This window comes from Cherax quadricarinatus, chromosome 51, assembly GCF_038502225.1.
Source record: "Cherax quadricarinatus isolate ZL_2023a chromosome 51, ASM3850222v1, whole genome shotgun sequence".
NCBI lineage: Eukaryota > Metazoa > Arthropoda > Malacostraca > Decapoda > Parastacidae > Cherax > Cherax quadricarinatus.
Genome location: NC_091342.1, coordinates 9,931,829 through 9,954,328, shown reverse-complemented (window position 1 = coordinate 9,954,328; position 22,500 = coordinate 9,931,829). Strand labels below are relative to the sequence as shown.

Below are 22,500 nucleotides of genomic sequence, written 5' to 3'. Positions count from 1 at the left end.
CAAGCACCGTGAAACCCATGGTACAAGCACCGTGAAAACCATGGTACAAGAACCGTGAAAACCATGGTACAAGCACCGTGAAACCCATGGTACAAGCACCGTGAAAACCATGGTACAAGCACCGTGAAACCCATGGTACAAGCACCGTGAAAACCATGGTACAAGCACCGTGAAAACCATGGCACAAGCACCGTGAAACCCATGGTACAAACACCGTGAAACCCATGGTACAAGCACCGTGAAAACCATGGTACAAGCACCGTGAAAACCATGGTACAAGCACCGTGAAAACCGTGGTACAAGCACCGTGAAACCCATGGTACAAGCACCGTGAAAACCATGGCACAAGCACCGTGAAACCCATGGTACAAGCACCGTGAAACCCATGGTACAAGCACCGTGAAAACCATGGTACAAGCACCGTGAAACCCATGGTACAAGCACCGTGAAAACCATGGTACAAGCTCCGTGAAAACCATGGCACAAGCACAGTGAAAACCATGGTACAAGCACCGTGAAACCCATGGTACAAGCACCGTGAAAACCATGGCACAAGCACCGTGAAACCCATGGTACAAGCACCGTGAAAACCATGGCACAAGCACCGTGAAACCCATGGTACAAGCACCGTGAAAACCATTGCACAAGCACCGTGAAACCCATGGTACAAGCACCGTGAAACCCATGGTACAAGCACCGTGAAAACCATGGTACAAGCACCGTGAAAACCATGGTACAAGCACCGTGAAAACCATGGTACAAGCACCGTGAAAACCATGGTACAAGCACCGTGAAAACCATGGTACAAGCACCGTGAAAACCATGGCACAAGCACCGTGAAAACCATGGTACAAGCACCGTGAAAACCATGGTACAAGCACCGTGAAAACCATGGCACAAGCACCGTGAAAACCATGGTACAAGCACCGTGAAAACCATGGTACAAGCATCGTGAAAACGATGGTACAAGCATCGTGAAAACCATGGCACAAGCACCGTGAAAACCATGGTACAAGCACCGTGAAAACCATGGTACAAGCACCGTGAAAACCATGGTACAAGCACCGTGAAAACCATGGGACAAGCACCGTGATACCCATGGCACAAGCACCGTGAAAACCATGGTACAAGCACCGTGAAAACCATGGTACAATCACCGTGAAAACCATGGTACAAGCACCGTGAAAACCATGGTACAAGCACCATGAAAACCATGGTACAAGCACCGTGAAAACCATGGTACAAGCACCGTGAAAACCATGGTACAAGCACCGTGAAAACCATGGTACAAGCACCGTGAAACCCATGGCACAAGCACCGTGAAAACCATGGTACAAGCACCGTGAAAACCATGGTACAATCACCGTGAAAACCATGGTACAAGCACCGTGAAAACCATGGTACAAGCACCATGAAAACCATGGTACAAGCACCGTGAAAACCATGGTACAAGCACCGTGAAAACCATGGTACAAGCACCGTGAAACCCATGGTACAAGCACCGTGAAAACCATGGTACAAGCACCGTGAAACCCATGGTACAAGCACCGTGAAAACCATGGTACAAGCACCATGAAAACCATGGTAAAAGCACCGTGAAACCCATGGTACAAACACCGTGAAACCCATGGTACAAGCACCGGGAAAACCATGGTACAAGCACCGTGAAAACCATGGTACAAGCACCGTGAAACCCATGGTACAAGCACCGTGAAACCCATGGTACAAGCACCGTGAAAACCATGGTACAAGCACCGTGAAAACCATGGCACAAGCACCGTGAAACCCATGGTACAAGCACCGTGAAAACCATGGCACAAGCACCGTGAAAACCATGGTACAAGCATCGTGAAAACGATGGTACAAGCATCGTGAAAACCATGGCACAAGCACCGTGAAAACCATGGTACAAGCACCGTGAAAACCATGGCACAAGCACCGTGAAAACCATGGCACAAGCACCGTGAAAACCATGGTACAAGCACCGTGAAAACCATGGTACAAGCATCGTGAAAACGATGGTACAAGCACCGTGAAACCCATGGTACAAGCACCGTGAAAACCATGGCACAAGCACCGTGAAAACCATGGTACAAGCACCGTGAAAACCATGGTACAAGCACCGTGAAAACCATGGTACAAGCACCGTGAAACCCATGGTACAAGCACCGTGAAACCCATGGTACAAGCACCGTGAAAACCATGGCACAAGCACCGTGAAAACCATGGCACAAGCACCGTGAAAACCATGGTACAAGCACCGTGAAAACCATGGTACAATCACCGTGAAAACCATGGCACAAGCACAGTGAAAACCATGGTACAAGCACCGTGAAAACCATGGTACAAGCACCGTGAAAACCATGGCACAAGCACCGTGAAAACCATGGCACAAGCACCGTGAAAACCATGGCACAAGCACCGTGAAAACCATGGTACAAGCACCGTGAAAACCATGGCACAAGCACAGTGAAAACCATGGCACAAGCACAGTGAAAACCATGGTACAAGCACCGTGAAAACCATGGTACAAGCACCGTGAAAACCATGGCACAAGCACCGTGAAAACCATGGCACAAGCACCGTGAAAACCATGGCACAAGCACCGTGAAAACCATGGTACAAGCACCGTGAAAACCATGGCACAAGCACAGTGAAAACCATGGCACAAGCACCGTGAAACTCATGGTAAGAGCACCATGGTACAAGCACCGTAAAAGCCATGGTACAAGCACAATGGTACAAGCATCGTGAGAACCATGGTACAAGCATCGTGAAAACCATCGTACAAGCATCGTGAAAACCATGGTACAAGCACCGTGAAACCCATGGTACAAGCACCGTGAAACCCATGGTAAGAGCACCATGGTACAAGCACCGTGAAAGCCATGGTACAAGCACAATGGTACAAGCATCGTGAAAACCATGGTACAAGCATCGTGAAAACCATGGTACAAGCACCGTGAAAACCATGGTACAAGCACCGTGAAAACCATGGTCAAGCACCGTGAAAACCATGGTACAAGCACCATGGTACAAGCACCATGGTACAAGCACCATGGTCTGGTGACTCAACACTGCCACAAGGGACCAGAGGATATGTGGCAATGTTTCTTTGTTTCCAATGTAAAGCTCGGGAAATGCTTGTTAAGTGACTTTAGATCTTGCATGTTGTCCTGGCATCAAGCTTTTTAGCGGAGGCGGCTAGGTGGGGAAGGAGGCGGGGAAGGAGGCGGAGAAGGAGGCGGGAAAGGAGGCGGGAAAGGAGGCGGGGAAGAAGGCGGGGAAAGAAGCGCTGAAGGAGGCGGGGAAGGAGGCGGGGAAGGAGGCGGGGAAGGAGGCGGGAAAGGAGGCGGGAAAGGAGGCGGGAAAGGAGGCGGGAAAGGAGGCGGGAAAGGAGGCGGGGAAGAAGGCGGGGAAAGAAGCGCTGAAGGAGGCGGGGAAGGACGCGGGGAAGGAGGCGGGGAAGGATGCGCGGAAGGAGGCGGGGAAGGAGGCGGGGAAAGAAGCGCTGAAGGAGGCGGGGAAGGAGGCGGGGAAGAAGGCGGGGAAGAAGGCGGGGAAAGAGGCGGGGAAGGAGGCGGGGAAGGAGGCGGGGAAGGAAGCGGGAAAGGAGGCGGGGAAAGAAGCGCTGAAGGAGGCGGGGAAGGAGGCGGGAAAGAAGGCGGGGAAAGAAGCGCTGAAGGAGGCGGGGAAGGAAGCGGGGAAGGAGGCGGGGAAGGAGGCGGGGAAGAAGGCGGGGAAAGAAGCGCTGAAGGAGGCGGGGAAGGAAGCAGGGAAGGAGGCGGGGAAAGAAGCGCTGAAGGAGGCGGGGAAGGAAGCGGGGAAGGAAGCGGGGAAGGAAGCGGGGAAGGAAGCGGGGAAGGAGGCGGGGAAGGAGGCGGGGAAGGAGGCGGGGAAGGAGGCGGGAAGGAGGCGGGGAAGGAGGCGGGGAAGAAGGCGGGGAAAGAAGCGCTGAAGGAGGCGGGGAAGGAAGCGGGGAAGGAGGCGGGGAAGGAGGCGGGGGAGGAGGCGGGTAAAGAAGCGCTGAAGGAGGCGGGGAAGGAAGCGGGGATGGAGGCGGGGAAGGAAGCAGGGAAGGAGGCGGGGAAAGAAGCGCTGAAGGAGGCGGGGAAGGAAGCGGGAAAGGAAGCGGGGAAGGAAGCGGGGAAGGAAGCGGGGAAGGAGGCGGGGAAGGAGGCGGGGAAGGATGCGGGGAAGAAGGCGGGGAAAGAAGCGCTGAAGGATGCGGGGAAGGAGGCGGGGAAGGAGGCGGGGAAGGAGGCGGGGAAGAAGGCGGGGACAGAAGCGCTGAAGGAGGCGGGGAAGGAGGCGGGGAAGAAGGCGGGGAAAGTACATCTGAAGGAGGCGGGGAAGGAAGCGGGAAAGGAGGCGGGGAAGAAGGCGGGGAAAGAAGCGCTGAAGGATGCGGGGAAGGAGGCGGGGAAGGAAGCGGGGAAGGAAGCGGGGAAGGAAGCGGGGAAGGAGGCGGGAAAGGAGGCGGGGAAGGAGGCGGGGAAGGAGGCGGGAAGGAGGCGGGGAAGGAGGCGGGGAAGGAGGCGGGGAAGAAGGCGGGGAAAGAAGCCCTGAAGGAGGCGGGGAAGGAGGCGGGGAAGGAGGCGGGGAAGAAGGCGGGGAAAGAAGCGCTGAAGGAGGCGGGGAAGGAGGCGGGAAAGAAGGCGGGGAAAGAAGCGCTGAAGGAGGCGGGGAAGGAAGCGGGGAAGGAGGCGGGGAAGGAGGCGGGGAAGAAGGCGGGGAAAGAAGCGCTGAAGGAGGCGGGGAAGGAAGCAGGGAAGGAGGCGGGGAAAGAAGCGCTGAAGGAGGCGGGGAAGGAAGCGGGGAAGGAAGCGGGGAAGGAAGCGGGGAAGGAGGCGGGGAAGGAGGCGGGGAAGGAGGCGGGGAAGGAGGCGGGAAGGAGGCGGGGAAGGAGGCGGGGAAGGAGGCGGGGAAGAAGGCGGGGAAAGAAGCGCTGAAGGAGGCGGGGAAGGAAGCGGGGAAGGAGGCGGGGAAGGAGGCGGGGGAGGAGGCGGGGAAAGAAGCGCTGAAGGAGGCGGGGAAGGAAGCGGGGAAGGAGGCGGGGAAGGAAGCAGGGAAGGAGGCGGGGACAGAAGCGCTGAAGGAGGCGGGGAAGGAGGCGGGGAAGGAAGCAGGGAAGGAAGCGGGGAAGGAAGCGGGGAAGGAGGCGGGGAAGGAGGCGGGGAAGGAGGCGGGGAAGAAGGCGGGGAAAGAAGCGCTGAAGGATGCGGGGACGGAGGCGGGGAAGGAGGCGGGGAAGGAGGCGGGGAAGAAGGCGGGGAAAGAAGCGCTGAAGGAGGCGGGGAAGGAGGCGGGGAAGAAGGCGGGGAAAGAAGAGCTGAAGGAAGCGGGGAAGGAAGCGGGGAAGGAGGCGGGGAAGAAGGCGGGGAAAGAAGCGCTGAAGGATGCGGGGAAGGAGGCGGGGAAGGAGGCGGGGAAGGAAGCGGGGAAGGAAGCGGGGAAGGAGGCGGGAAAGGAGGCGGGGAAGGAGGCGGGGAAGGAGGCGGGAAGGAGGCGGGGAAGGAGGCGGGGAAGGAGGCGGGGAAGAAGGCGGGGAAAGAAGCCCTGAAGGAGGCGGGGAAGGAGGCGGGGAAGGAGGCGGGAAAGAAGGCGGGGAAAGAAGCGCTGAAGGAGGCGGGGAAGAAGGCGGGGAAAGAAGCGCTGAAGGAGGCGGGGAAGGAAGCGGGGAAGGAGGCGGGGAAGAAGGCGGGTAAAGAAGCGCTGAAGGAAGCGGGGAAGGAAGCGGGGAAGGAGGCGGGGAAGGAGGCGGGGAAGAAGGCGGGGAAAGAAGAGCTGAAGGAGGCGGGGAAGGAAGCGGGGAAGGAGGCGTGGAAGGAAGCGGGGAAGGAGGCGGGGAAGGAGGCGGGGAAGAAGGCGGGGAAAGAAGCGCTGAAGGAGGCGGGGAAGGAAGCGGGGAAGGAGGCGGGGAAGGAGGCGGGGAAGAAGGCGGGGAAAGAAGCGCTGAAGGAGGCGGGGAAGGAAACGGGGAAGGAGGCGGGGAAGGAAGCAGGGAAGGAGGCGGGGAAAGAAGCGCTGAAGGAGGCGGGGAAGGAAGCGGGGAAGGAAGCGGGGAAGGAGGCGGGGAAGGAGGCGGGGAAGGAGGCGGGGAAGGAATCGGGGAAGGAGGCAGGGAAGGAGGCAGGGAAGGAGGCTGGGAAGGAGGAGGGGAAGGAAGCGGGGAAGGAAGCGGGGAAGGAAGCGGGGAAGGAGGCGGGGAAGGAAGCGGGGAAGGAAGCGGGGAAGGAGGCGGGGAAGAAGGCGGGGAAGGAAGCGCTGAAGGAAGCGGGGAAGGAAGCGGGGAAGGAGGCGGAGAAGGAAGCGGGGAAGGAGGCGGGGAAGGAAGCAGGGAAGGAGGCGGGGAAGGAGGCGGGGAAGGAAACGGGGAAGGAGGCGGGGAAGGAAGCAGGGAAGGAGGCGGGGAAGAAGGCGGGGAAGGAAGCGCTGAAGGAAGCGGGGAAGGAAGCGGGGAAGGAGGCGGAGAAGGAAGCGGGGAAGGAGGCGGGGAAGGAAGCAGGGAAGGAGGCGGGGAAGGAAACGGGGAAGGAGGCGGGGAAGGAAGCAAGAAAAAATATATCGGAAAATCTACGTCCCAGAATTTTACATTACGTCCGCTGCTCATCTTTGAGATTGAATATCAGAAGTTTTGCGTATCGGGGGGAAATAAATAATTTGGCATGTTGCAGGGCCAGGAGCTTCACCACAACGTGTCAGCAGGAGTGATCATGAGCAACCAGAGCCTGGTGTTGCAGAGAGTGAGTCGTGCAGCTTCAGGTCAGTACTCCTGCGTGGCTTCAAACATTCAGGGAGACGGTCACTCCAACCCTCAACTCCTCAGAGTCAAGTGTGAGTACTTTTGTGTGTGTTATTAAACAATATTGGCAGTCTCAGTAGTGCACTCCCCCCCTACTTTATAAGAGGGGATATATGGTGGGAACACCCGCGGTGTGCAGCTACTATATATCATTGTTCCATAATGGGAATAAAACGTAACTGTGTTTTCCCGTCAATTTGCATGTATTCTAGGTATTGAAATGTGTCATCCTGAGCTGGTAGACTTCGGTAGGGCAGTGAGGATAACGTCAAGCGTTCCACTAGGAGTTTAGTGGCTATGGAAGTTTAAACGATTTTGATCAACAAACCTCGAGATCGTTGGTATGTGGGAATTACCAGCGTTCGCGATGTTTTATACCATACCCAGAAGAAATATAACTTATGAAGATTTTTTTTTTTTCAACAAGTCGGCCTTGACCCGGCAGGGTGACCCAAAAAGAAAGAAAATCCCCAAAAAGAAAATACTTTCATCATCATTCAACACTTTCACCTGACTCACACATAATCACTGTTTTTGCAGAGGTGCTCACAACACAACAGTTTAGAAGCATATACGTATAAAGATACACAACATATCCCACCAAACTGCCAATATCCCAAAACCCCTCCTTTAAAGTGCAGGCATTGTACTTCTCATTTCCAGGACTCAAGTCCGGCTATATGAAAATAACCGGTTTCCCTGAATCCCTTCACTAAATATTACCCTGCTCACACTCCAACAGATCGTCAGGTCCCAAATACCATTCGTCTCCATTCACTCCTATCGAACATGCTCATGCACGCCTGCTGGAAGTCCAAGCCCCTCGCCCACAAAACCTCCCTTACCCCTTCCTTCCAACCTTTTCGAGGACGACCCCTACCCTTCCTTCCTTCTCCTACAGATTTAAATGCTCTCCATGTCATTCTACTTTGATCCATTCTCTCTAAATGACCAAACCACCTCAACAACCCCTCTTCAGCCCTCTGATTAATACTTTTATTAACTCCACACTTTCTCCTAATTTCCACACTCCGAATTTTCTGCATAATATTTACACCACACATTGCCCTTAGACAGGACATCTCCACTGCCTCCAACCGTCTCCTCGCTGCTGCATTCACAACCCAAGCTTCACACCCATATAAGAGTGTTGGTACTACTATACTTTCATACATTCCCTTCTTTGCCTCCATAGATAACGTTTTTTGACTCCACATATACCTCAATGCACCACTCACCTTTTTTCCCTCATCAATTCTATGATTAACCTCATCCTTCATAAATCCATCCGCCGACACGTCAACTCCCAAGTATCTGAAAACATTTACTTCTTCCATACTCCTCCCCAATTTGATATCCATTTTTTTTTATCTAAATCATTTGACACCCTCATCACCTTACTCTTTTCCATGTTCACTTTCAACTTTCTACCTTTACACACACTCCCAAACTCATCCACTAACTTTTGCAATTTTTCTTTAGAATCTCCCATATGCACAGTATCATCAGCAAAAAGCAACTGAGTCAATTCCCATTTTGTATTTGATTCCCCATAATTTAATCCCACCCCTCTCCCGAACACCCTAGCATTCACTTCTTTTACAACCCCATCTATAAATATATTAAACAACCATGGTGACATTACACATCCCTATCTAAGACCTACTTTTACCGGGAAGTATTCTCCCTCTCTTCTACACACCCTAACCTGAGCCTCACTATCCTCATAAAAACTCTTTACAGCATTTAGTAACTTACCACCTATTCCATATACTTGCAACATCTGCCACATTGCTCCCCTATCCACTCTATCATATGCCTTTTCTAAATCCATAAATGCAGTAAAAGCTTCCCTACCTTTATCTAAATACTGTTCACATATATGCTTCAATGTAAACACTTGATCTACACATCCCCTACCCACTCTGAAACTTCCTTGCTCATCCACAATCCTACATTCTGTCTTACCTCTAATTCTTTCAACAATAACTCTACCGTACACTTTTCCTGGTATACTCAATAAACTTATTCCTCTATAATTTTTACAATCTCTTTTGTCCCCCTTCCCTTTATATAAAGGGACTATACATGCTCTCCGCCAATCCCTAGGTACCTTCCCCTCTTTCATACATTTATTAAACAATAGTACCAACCACTCCAATACTATATCCCCCCCTGCTTTTAACATTTCTGTCATGATCCCATCAGTTCCAGCTGCTTTATCCCCTTTCAGTCTACGTAATGCCTCACGTACCTCCCCCACACTTACATTCTGCTCTTCTTCACTCCTAAAAGATGGTATACCTCCCTGGCCAGTGCATGAAATTACCGCCTCACTTTCTTCCTCAACAATTAAAAGTTCCTCAAAATATTCTCGCCATCTACCTAATACCTCCCTCTCCTTATCTACTAATTCCTCTACTCTGTTTTTAACTGACCAATCAATACGTTCCCTAGGTTCTCTTAACATGTTTAACTCACTCCAAAATTTTTTCTTATTTTCATTAAAATTTCTTGACAGTGCCTCTCCCACTCTATCATCTGCTCTCCTTTTGCACTCTCTCACCACTCCCTTCACCTTTCTTTTACTCTCCATATACTCTGCTCTTCTTATAACGCTTCTGCTTTGTAAAAACCTCTCATAAGCTAACTTTTTCTCTTTTATCACACCCTTTACTTCATCATTCCACCAATCACTCCTCTTTCCTCCTGCACCCACCCTCCTATAACCACAAACTTCTGCCCCACATTCTAATACTGCATTTTTAAAACTATTCCAACCCTCTTCAACCCCCCCCCCCACTACTCATCTTTGCACTAGCCCACCTTTCTGCCAATAGTCGTTTATATCTCACCCGAACTTCCTCCTCCCTTAGTTTATACACTTTCACTTCCCTCCTACTTGTTGTTGCCACCTTCCTCTTGTCCCATCTACCTCTTATTCTAACTGTAGCTACAACTAAATAATGATCCGATATATCAGTTGCCCCTCTATAAACATGTACATCCTGGAGCCTACCCATCAACCTTTAATCCACCAATACATAATCTAACAAACTACTTTCATTACGTGCTACATCATACCTTGTATATTTATTTATCCTCTTTTTCATAAAATATGTATTACTTATTACCAAACCTCTTTCTACACATAGCTCAATTAAAGGCTCCCCATTTACATTTGCCCCTGGCACCCCAAATTTACCTACTACTCCCTCCACAACATTTTTTCCCACTTTAGCATTGAAATCCCCAACCACCATTACCCTCACACTTGGTTCAAAACTCCCCACGTATTCACTCAACATTTCCCAAAATCTCTCTCTCTCCTCTACACTTCTCTCTTCTCCAGGTGCATATACACTTACTAAAACCCACTTTTCACATCCAACCTTTATTTTACTCCACATAATCCTTGAATTAATACATTTATAGTCCCTCTTTTCCTGCCGTAGCTTATCCTTCAACATTATTGCTACTCCTTCTTTAGCTCTAACTCTATTTGAAACCCCTGACCATTTATTCCTCTCCATTGAAACTCTCCCACCCCCTTCAGCTTTGTTTCACTTAAAGCCAGGACATCCAGTTTCTTCTCATTCATAACATCCACAATCATCTCTTTCTTATCATTTGCACAACATCCACGCACATTCAGACTTCCCACTTTGACAATTTTCTTCTTCTTATTCTTTTTAGTAATCTTTTCAGGAAAAGGGGTTACTAGCCCATTGTTCCCGGCATATTAGTTGACTTTTACAACATGCATGGCTTACGGAGGAAAGATTCTTATTCCACTTCCCCATGGATATAAAAGGAAAAGTAATAAGCCCAAGAACTATTAAGATAAAATCAAAGAAAACTCAGATGAGTGTGTATAAATAAACGTGTACATGTATGTGTAGTGTGACCTAAGTGTAAGTAGAAGTAGCAAGACATACCTGTAATCTTGCATATTTATGAGACAGACAAAAAACACCAGCAATCCTACCATCATGTAAAACAATTACAGGCTTTTGTTTTACATTCACTTGGCAGGACGGTAGTACCTCCCTGGGTGGTTGCTGTCTACCAACTATATATATATATATATATATATATATATATATATATATATATATATATATATATATATATATATATATATATATATATATATATATATATATATATGTATTCACTGATGTAAATAACTTTTGGGTATCTTTCCTGGGGCCTCAGGATGAGGAAAATTATACTCCCTTATAGCTGGTCATGTTCTATCCCTGCATAGTAGAGTCAGAGGGAGTATGCTCCTTGTACCTGGTCAGTGGTGAAAGCCGTGGTTGTAGGTAGAGCATAGTGTATCTTCGCGTAAATAAATTTACTGATTTAACAAGAATGTGTTACGGATAATGTCTCATCAGTTAAGGACACATTCTGGAAGCAAAGCAACAGAGTAGCGGTGGGTGACCCACTGGTCTACATCGGCTCAAATTTGTTTAAAAAATGTTCTGAGAGTGAATTATTACGACAAATATATTTTTTTCCTTATCAACTTTGGTTAAAAGAAGTAGGTGATCTATTTTCAACTTGTTCAGGAGAAGAAAACTGACCTTAATGAAAGAAAATAATTGTCATCCTGACATCAACGAATGAGAGACTGGAAGAAAACCTGCATTTGTTCGTTGTTCTGGTTAACTAAGTTACTGGAAAAGACACTAATGCAGAGAGGGACTTTACTGAGAAGTTTCGTGTGCGGACAGGTTAGGTTAGGTTAGGTAAGGTTTGTCAGGAAACAGGACAAGTGTTTCCTGACGCGGATCTTAGTCATGAGACGACTCGCAGTTGGGGCTTTTGGTCATCTGACCGAGGCCTTCCACTGGCGTACCAGTCCACCCCTTAAAAAATTATGGTTATGATTTCAACCACTAGATATTGCGATGCTGCAGACAGTCTTCTCCAGACCGACGCCATCTTGCACCACCTGTCGACTTTGCACCATCTGTCTCCAGTTGGTAAGATTAAAGCAAGAGCGTGTAGAAAAGACAAACACTCGACCACATAAACATCTTACATACGACAAACAACCTAAGAAAAGTTTTAATATTTTTGGAAGCATAATGTGGTAGTCATTACGAAATATATAAAATGAAAACAAAAATTATACTTTTGCATTGCTCTCAGAAGCTCATCACTTCACAAGCACAATTTTGATGCCAGAAAATCCCATTATGGACTCCAGCCTCCGTATTTAAAGACGTTATTAAAGGCATAGTGCTGACTCAAAACGCAATAGTCCAAGAAATTACTGACTTTTGCTTATTTTTTTTTTATTATCACACCGGCCGATTCCCACCAAGGCAGGGTGGCCCGAAAAAGAAAAACCCTCACCATCATTCACTCCATCACTGTCTTGCCAGAAGGGTGCTTTACACTACAGTTTTTAAACTGCAACATTAACACCCCTCCTTCAGAGTGCAGGCACTGTACTTCCCATCTCCAGGACTCAAGTCCGGCCTGCCGGTTTCCCTGAATCCCTTCATAAATGTTACTTTGCTCACACTCCAACAGCACGTCAAGTATTAAAAACCATTTGTCTCCATTCACTCCTATCAAACACGCTCACGCATGCCTGCTGGAAGTCCAAGCCCCTCGCACACAAAACCTCCTTTACCCCCTCCCTCCAACCCTTCCTAGGCCGACCCCTACCCCGCCTTCCTTCCACTACAGACTGATACACTCTTGAAGTCATTCTGTTTCGCTCCATTCTCTCTACATGTCCGAACCACCTCAACAACCCTTCCTCAGCCCTCTGGACAACAGTTTTGGTAATCCCGCACCTCCTCCTAACTTCCAAACTACGAATTCTCTGCATTATATTCACACCACACATTGCCCTCAGACATGACATCTCCACTGCCTCCAGCCTTCTCCTCGCTGCAACATTCATCACCCACGCTTCACACCCATATAAGAGCGTTGGTAAAACTATACTCTCATACATTCCCCTCTTTGCCTCCAAGGACAAAGTTCTTTGTCTCCACAGACTCCTAAGTGCACCACTCACTCTTTTTCCCTCATCAATTCTATGATTCACCTCATCTTTCATAGACCCATCCGCTGACACGTCCACTCCCAAATATCTGAATACGTTCACCTCCTCCATACTCTCTCCCTCCAATCTGATATTCAATCTTTCATCACCTAATCTTTTTGTTATCCTCATAACCTTACTCTTTCCTGTATTCACCTTTAATTTTCTTCTTTTGCACACCCTACCAAATTCATCCACCAATCTCTGCAACTTCTCTTCAGAATCTCCCAAGAGCACAGTGTCATCAGCAAAGAGCAGCTGTGACAACTCCCACTTTGTGTGTGATTCTTTATCTTTTAACTCCACGCCTCTTGCCAAGACCCTCGCATTTACTTCTCTTACAACCCCATCTATAAATATATTAAACAACCACGGTGACATCACACATCCTTGTCTAAGGCCTACTTTTACTGGGAAAAAATTTCCCTCTTTCCTACATACTCTAACTTGAGCCTCACTATCCTCGTAAAAACTCTTCACTGCTTTCAGTAACCTACCTCCTACACCATACACTTGCAACATCTGCCACATTGCCCCCCTATCCACCCTGTCATACGCCTTTTCCAAATCCATAAATGCCACAAAGACCTCTTTAGCCTTATCTAAATACTGTTCACTTATATGTTTCACTGTAAACACCTGGTCCACACACCCCCTACCTTTCCTAAAGCCTCCTTGTTCATCTGCTATCCTATTCTCCGTCTTACTCTTAATTCTTTCAATTATAACTCTACCATACACTTTACCAGGTACACTCAACAGACTTATCCCCCTATAATTTTTGCACTCTCTTTTTTCCCCTTTGCCTTTATACAAAGGAACTATGCATGCTCTCTGCCAATCCCTAGGTACCTTACCCTCTTCCATACATTTATTAAACAATTGCACCAACCACTCCAAAACTATATCCCCACCTGCTTTTAACATTTCTATCTTTATCCCATCAATCCCGGCTGCCTTACCCCCTTTCATTTTACCTACTGCCTCACGAACTTCCCCCACACTCACAACTGGCTCTTCCTCACTCCTACAAGATGTTATTCCTCCTTGCCCTATACACGAAATCACAGCTTCCCTATCTTCATCAACATTTAACAATTCCTCAAAATATTCCTTCCATCACCTGAAGAATTCTCCCGCGAGAAAACCACAGCGTTACGCTACACAAATTCTTAAGCCAACAGACACATACACAGATAACCCGCACATAGGTGAGAGGAGCTTTACGATGTTTCGCTCCGACTTGGATCATCCAGTTGACATATTGCTTTATTGCGTAAATTTTAAAATGCTTTACAATGCTAGTTTTAGAGCAAAATCAACAAAATGTCATATAGAAAGCTGTATAACTATATACATGGCTCTTTGCCCTAGAAAATTCTTCAGATGATCGGCTTTTGTCAGAGAATATGCATAAGCTTACAGCTAAGATATAATAGTATCAGAAGTTTAATAATACAAGTAAGAGCGAGTGTAGTGAGTGTCATCTTCCCTCCAGTGTCCCCATAAACTTTATGTGTGCTAAACTCCAAGAATTTTAAATAAACTAATTTCAAGGCCTGAAGACATGTGTTGTGTTCATTCAAGTAAACGACAACAACAGCAGCAGTAAAGCGATAGCTTAACGTCAGTATGACGTCAGTATTGTCAGGAAGCTTGACTATATATGTTATTAGGATATATATATATATGTATATATATATATATATATATATATATATATATATATATATATATATATATATATATATATATATATATATATATATATATATATATATATATGTATATATTAATTACACTGTTAAAAAGCTTTCTGTAAACTACTACTCTTTAAATCTGAATACAGAAGAGACGTGTTGTATTTTCTGTCTCACGTACACAATTACAGCCATAATACAGTTTTTGGTAACGTCAGACTTGTATTTTTTTTTACATCTGATAATTACAGTATGTCAACATACGAACTGCCAGTAGCGAACCTTATTGAATTTAGTCACTCCCTACCCCCGTACACGCACTCACATACAGGAGCTGTGAATCGACCCCCCTGCAGCCATAGATAGGTGAGTGCACACTCACAATCTGGAAGAGTCTGGAGAGCGATGTAATGGAGGCAGAGGACATACACAGTTTTAAGGATACGTATGATAAGGTTCTTAGAGCAGGGAGAGAATAGATCTAATAACGACCAGCGAAGAGGTGAGGTCACGAGCTGCGACCTGACGTCTGCAACCACAAATAGATGAGTACACACACACACGCGCACACACACACACACACACACACACACACACACACACACACACACACACACACACACACACACACACACACACACACACACACACACACACATATATATACATACAATTTTATTTAATTCACAATGATTGTGGTAAACTGTCTTCTCAGATTTTATTCCAGCCATCTGCCACTGTGAATATTTCCAATATTCTTCTTCACGGTTCCTTACACAGTTTAAAGGCTTTGCTCTCTCTCTCTCTCTCTCTCTCTCTCTCTCTCTCTCTCTCTCTCTCTCTCTCTCTCTCTCTCTCTCTCTCTCTCTCTCTCTCTCTCTCTCTCTCTCTCTCTCTCTCTCTCTCTCTCTCTCTCTTCATTACTGACAGAAAAAATCTACCTTGTCAAATTTCTCGCATCCCTGTCGTTATCATATCTCCTCTCTTCTTCCAGTTTACGAAGGAGAATACTGCCAATCCACATAGATTCTCTTCATAACTCATGTTCCCCAATTCTGTCACAAATCTTCGAGTATTTAACATTTTAACAAGGTTGTCAAGGTCCGTACACCGCAGCACAACCCTGGTGCCCAGTTCTGCTCTCAGTACACGTTATGTTAAACTCTATATTGTGTTTTTTATGGTTAAAATCCTCAGAAGCAAAGAGGTGAGGTGCAGGGCAAGCTTTCTCTGGGGCAACGTTTCGCTCTATGTAGAGCTTTATTAAGTTATGATTGGATGGAGCTTTATTAAGTAATGATTGGATGGAGGTTTATTAAGTTATGATTGGATGGAGGTTTATTAAGTTATTATTGGATGGAGGTTTATTAAGTTATGATTGGATGGAGGTTTATTAAGTTATTATTGGATGGAGGTTTATTAAGTTATGATTGGATGGAGGTTTATTAAGTTATTATTGGATGGAGGTTTATTAAGTTATTATTGGATGGAGGTTTATTAAGTTATGATTGGATGGAGCTTTATTAAGTTATGATTGGATGGAGGTTTAAGTTATTATTGGATGGAGGTTTATTAAGTTATTATTGGATGGAGGTTTATTAAGTTATGATTGGATGGAGGTTTATTAAGTTATTATTGGATGGAGGTTTATTAAGTTATGATTGGATGGAGGTTTATTAAGTTATTATTGGATGGAGGTTTATTAAGTTATGATTGGATGGAGCTTTATTAAGTTATGATTGGATGGAGCTTCATCAAGTTATAACTAGATAAAGCTCTACACTGAGAGCGAAACATCGCCCCAATATAAGCTCCTTCATACACCGAGTATGTTTTTCACCATTGTCTGCGAAACAACACTGAATCCTCACTAAAAAAAGTATTTAAATGGACCCCAATATCTTTTTTTTATCGTACCTGATGATCGTGATATTTTATCCCGCAGATATTCATTTTCTTTTTTATGGCTGTTATCTGTATTCTCGCCAGTTTTCTTTACATGGTGTTTATCAACATTAAATTTATCCTTCATTTAGTTGTTTCTACTCATTGTATTTATTCTACTAATATATTCTTAAGTATTTTTCGTTACGTCTGATGTGTGTGTGTGTGTGTGTGTGTGTGTGTGTGTGTGTGTGTGTGTGTGTGTGTGTGTGTGTGTGTGTGTGTGTGTGTAACGTTAAAGCTGTCCCTTCACTATATGTATATTATATTTTTCTTATATACACTGTGACTCGTGTATCATCTGACACATTTGTTTTTGTAACAAGAAATGTTATTACGGGAAAGAGATGTATTCATGAAATTCCAGTCAAGTACAGACATGTGAGTCTTGTTTTCCTGTACTCGAGAAACAATCTTACGTCTATATTACATTTTTGAAATGACCATTACAAATGCTGCCTTCACTGTAGCCAGGCAGAACACTGTTGTTTGTCACTGCTTGCACTGTAATACACTGGATACCAGCGATTGTATGTCTCAAGGTTAGGGTAGGTAAGGTTTGTCAGGAAACAGGACAAGTGTTTCCTGACGCGGGTCTTAGTCACATGATAACCCGCACCCGGAGCTTTTGGTTATCTGACCGAGGCCTTCCGCTGGCTTAGCGGTCCACCCCTTTAATAATTAAGATTATAACTATAACCATGACGTCTCAAGGTAAGATGTCAGGTATATGCAGGACGACAGAAATATTTTCCGTATCAGTAAATCTTTAAACTAAGGAGAGGATGCTGTCACAACTCTCTACAGTAGCATTCAGAGGTACCTAGAATGTCTTGGCGTTCTCCTCATAACAAAGTGCCCTTGTAAGAACGTTCACATACATGATTAACCACAACATCTACTGGTTCAGAACACGTCAGACCTGACCTGTTGCCACTGGTGTGCGTTGCCTGCGCTGCTGTTGCTGCTGTAGCCACTGTTGCTGCTGTAGCCACTGTTGCTGCTGTAGCCACTGTTGCTGCTGTAACCACTGTTGCTGCTGTAGCCACTGTTGCTGCTGTAGCCACTGTTGCTGCTGTAGCCACTGTTGCTGCTGTAGCCACTGTTGCTGCTGTAGCCACTGTTGCTGCTGTAGCCACTGTTGCTGCTGTATCGCTTCACTGCTTCCACTTTACTAGCTCCTCTGTAAGAATGTTGTCTCTTGCCTCTGAGTAAGAAGGATAAAACCAGGTGTTGTACAGGTGTCTTATTCATTTACCTGTCGACATTTTAAACCTTTGATGTAAGCAGCAGCAACAGAAACAGCAACATCAACAGCAACAGCAACAGCAACAGCAACAACAACAACAACAACAACAACAACAACAACAACAACAACAACAACAACATTAGTAGTAGTAGTAGTAGTAGCAGTAATAATAATGAGTATCAGCAGTAGTACTAGTACTAATACTACTAGTAGTAGTAGTCGTAAAAGAAGTAGCAAGACTAGCAATAAAGAAGACAGCAGTGACAAAGAGTGTGGCAATGTGGACACTAAGATGCGCGCGTAAAAAGAAAAAAACGTATAAGGCGCTGGATTATGTTAAAAAGGTGTTGGATCCTTGGTGCAAACCTGTCTTAAAGATGTCCTACTGCGAGATGAGGGGGGGGGAGGGGGGAGGAGAGTAGAGGAGGAGGGAAGAGAAGACCTGGAGGATGGAAGGAGAGACAATGTATTATGCAGTGAAAGCTGGACAAGAGTCAAGATACAGTAATAACGTTTATTAGGAATAATTACTGCATATATATATATATATATATATATATATATATATATATATATATATATAAAAATATATATATATATATATATATATACCCACTTCTCATCTTACATCTTCATGAGACACAAGGAATACACCGGTAATCCTGCCAGAGTGCAAAACATTTAACAGCCTTCCGTTGTCACATGACAACCGCCTCTTTGGGTACTTTATTGTGGACTTTATTGAACCAGAAAAAAAGACGATCACTGGCACAATTTAATATCTGGTTATTACTCTTGCTCTTTATTCTCAAGTTCGATTTCTTTATTAGTTATAAATATTTCTGTATTTTAGGTACAGTGGTTGAAAAGGAAGGGGAAGGAGGTGGAAAAGGGAAGGGGGATGGGATGGGCAAGGGAAGAGGTTAATGGACTATTGCTTTTCCTGTCAAGAGAGAGAGAGAGAGAGAGAGAGAGAGAAATTGTTTTGTCAACAGTGCTTAGACAAGTTCGGTAAATCTTTAGGGAAGAATAAATACGATAGGCCACTGACCTCCAGTCTGACCCCCAGTCACTGTCAGTATGACCCCCAGTCACTGTCAGTCTGACCACCAGTCACTGTCAGTCTGACCCCCAGTCTCTGTCAGTCTGACCCCCAGTCACTGTCAGTCTGACCCCCAGTCACTGTCAGTATGACCCCCAGTCACTGTCAGTCTGACCCCCAGTCACTGTCAGTCTGACCCCCCAGTCACTGTCAGTCTGACCCCCAGTCACTGTCAGTCTGACCCCCAGTCACTGTCAGTCTGACCCCCAGTCACTGTCAGTCTGACCCCAGTCTCTGTCAGTCTGACCCCCAGTCACTGTCAGTCTGACCCCCAGTCTCTGTCAGTCTGACCCCCAGTCTCTGTCAGTCTGACCCCCAGTCTCTGTCAGTCTGACCCCCAGTCACTGTCAGTATGACCCCCAGTCACTGTCAGCATGACCACCAGTCACTGTCAGTATGACCACCAGTCACTGTCAGTATGACCCCCAGTCACTGTCAGTATGACCCCCAGTCACTGTCAGCATGACCACCAGTCACTGTCAGTATGACCACCAGTCACTGTCAGTATGACCCCCAGTCACTGTCAGCATGACCACCAGTCACTGTCAGTATGACCACCAGTCACTGTCAGTATGACCCCCAGTCACTGTCAGCATGACCACCAGTCACTGTCAGTATGACCCCCAGTCACTGTCAGTATGACCCCCAGTCACTGTCAGCATGACCACCAGTCACTGTCAGTATGACCACCAGTCACTGTCAGTATGACCCCCAGTCTCTGTCAGTCTGACCCCCAGTCACTGTCAGTATGACCCCCAGTCACTGTCAGCATGACCCCCAGTCACTGTCAGTCTGACCCCCAGTCACTGTCAGTCTGACCCCCAGTCACTGTCAGTCTGACCCCCAGTCACTGTCAGTCTGACCCCCAGTCTCTGTCAGTCTGACCCCCAGTCACTGTCAGTCTGACCCCCAGTCTCTGTCAGTCTGACCCCCAGTCACTGTCAGTCTGACCCCCAGTCTCTGTCAGTCTGACCCCCAGTCACTGTCAGTATGACCCCCAGTCACTGTCAGCATGACCACCAGTCACTGTCAGTATGACCACCAGTCACTGTCAGTATGACCCCCAGTCACTGTCAGTATGACCCCCAGTCACTGTCAGTATCACCAGTCACTGTCAGTATCACCAGTCACTGTCAGTATGACCACCAGTCACTGTCAGTATGACCCCCAGTCACTGTCAGTATGACCCCCAGTCACTGTCAGTATGACCCCCAGTCACTGTCAGTATCACCAGTCACTGTCAGTATGACCACCAGTCACTGTCAGTATGACCCCCAGTCACTGTCAGTATGACCACCAGTCACTGTCAGTATCACCAGTCACTGTCAGTATGACCCCCAGTCACTGTCAGTATGACCCCCAGTCACTGTCAGTATGACCACCAGTCACTGTCAGTATCACCAGTCACTGTCAGTATGACCCCCAGTCACTGTCAGTATGACCACCAGTCACTGTCAGTATCACCAGTCACTGTCAATATCACCAGTCACTGTCAGTATCACCAGTCACTGTCAGTATCACCAGTCACTGTCAGTATCACCAGTCACTGTCAGTATGACCCCCAGTCACTGTCAAACTGATGGGCGATCATTTTAATTACAAATTAAACAATAGGAAAATGAGAAAATGTAGGAGGAAGAGGTGGAAGCGTGACGAAGGGAAGAATAAGAGAGAGCAGAGAAGAATGAAAATGAGAAAAAGATGTAGAGGATGAGACACAGGGATGTTAGGAAGTACTTCTTCAGTCAGAGAGTTCTCAAGAAGTGGAGCAGTCTATGCAGGATCCATACACAGCTTTAAGAAGAGGTATGATATAGCTCATGTAGCAGGGAGAGAGTGAACCTAGTAGCGACTAGTGAAGAGGTGGGACCAGGAGCTATAAATCGACCCCTGCAACCACACACACACGGCTGATAATTCTCACCAAACGTAGAAGTTTAGAATAAAGCCAGGAAGCGTCGATGTTCTGCAAGTGAGTTACCAAGATACACCGGGAGAGAGGACGTCAGTTATCCTGATGACTCTCCCTCATGAGTTATCAGGGATTGCTATCCCTTCCTGTCCCTTGCTATCCCATTCCTTCCTAACCTTTGCTATCCCATCCCTTCCTATCCATTGCTATCCCATTCCTTCTTATCGCTTGCTGTCCCATTCCTTCCTATCACTTTTTATCCTATTCTTTCCTATCCCTTACTATCCTATTCCTTCCTATCCCTTGATATCCCTTTCTATCTTATTCCTTCCTATCCTCTGCTATCCCATTCTATCCTATTCCTTCCTATCCCATGCTATCCTTTTCCTATATCATGCTGTCCTTTCCTATCCCTTGCTATCCCTTTCTATCCTCATTGTCTTTTTCTTTTCTTTTTTTATCTAGGAAGGAGTGATGAGGTAGGAAGGACTGAGTGGGTAGAAAGGAAGAGTGATGGGGGTAGGAAGGAAGAGTGATGGGGTAGGAAGGAGGAGTGATGGGGGGTTAAGAAGAGAGATGTATTGTGATGGGTTAAGGAACAATTATATTTCCCATCAAGAGGGTAAGATTGAAGAACCAGCGGCGGTGAGACACATTCACTAATGACTGAATCGGGAGTAACTCAGCGTTCTGAAAGCCTTCTTGATCCGAGGAATTGGGTCTATACTCCCCTTCCTCGGATCGAGCTTAATTGCCTCACATTTCCCGGGAGCTGCATCTGACCCTACGAGTTTAGTGCTAATCCCCATGCATACAACGACAATAATAATAATAATAATAATAATAATAATAATAATAATAATATTATTATTATTATTATTATTATTATTATTATTATTATTATTAACGTAAGGTCAATCTTAGGTCTAGACCTAACCGTAGGTAACTAACAGTTCCAGGCTACAGCCTGGACCGTCGATACTATCCCTTCCATGACTGTGAGCGTCATGTCAGCCACTGACCTCGTCTATAACCTGGAATTGTACACTCTACAGAGTTCCGCCCCTCAAGGAAGGTTCCTTGATGTTGGTGAGGGGCTCTTGATTTAGGGAATTGGATCTGTGCTCCAGTTCCCCGAATTAAGCCTGAATGCCTTCCACATCCCCCCCCCAGGCGCTGTATAATCCTCCGGGTTTAGCGCTTCCCCCTTGATTATAATAATAATACAGAGTTCCGGCTATAATTATTAATATAAAAGAGAGGGAGGGGGGAAGGATTTCCTCTTTGTGAGGACTGAGAACTGTTACTGCATATTCACAATAAGATGCTCTAAATTCGCTGGGGTCGTGCGCACTCAGTTGAGAATTGTGGAATATTTTGAGACCCAGAAGCAAATTCCTCGCAGCGCCCTCCTTCAGTTTCGAAATTCTTTGAGATTCGTCCATAAAGAAAATATATGTAAAGTAGTTTGTTTATGGAGCAAGGCCCAAGTATTTTGTTTCATATAACCCATCAAAAATCATTAAAGGGAGATTCGCTCTCTCTCTCTCTGTCTCTCTCTCTCTTTTACACACACACACACACACACACACACACACACACACACACACACACACACACACACACACACACACACACACACACACACACACACACACATGCAGAACAACCACTGTGAAAAAATAGTGAATTTCCAAGCCCTTTCGTGATTTTTC

The 22,500-nt window shown here is 46.6% G+C and overlaps 1 protein-coding gene across 3 annotated transcripts in view; it reads left to right on the top strand.

Moving 5' to 3' along the window:
• Positions 1–22,500, top strand: part of LOC128694776 (nephrin) — a 140,022-nt gene that overhangs the window by 93,248 nt on the left and 24,274 nt on the right. For all 3 annotated transcript variants that reach the window (XM_053785081.2, XM_070095823.1, XM_070095824.1), the window contains exon 8: positions 6,678–6,837. In XM_053785081.2, coding sequence (XP_053641056.2) covers positions 6,678–6,837 — 160 coding nt within the window. The remainder of the gene's footprint in view (positions 1–6,677; positions 6,838–22,500) is intronic.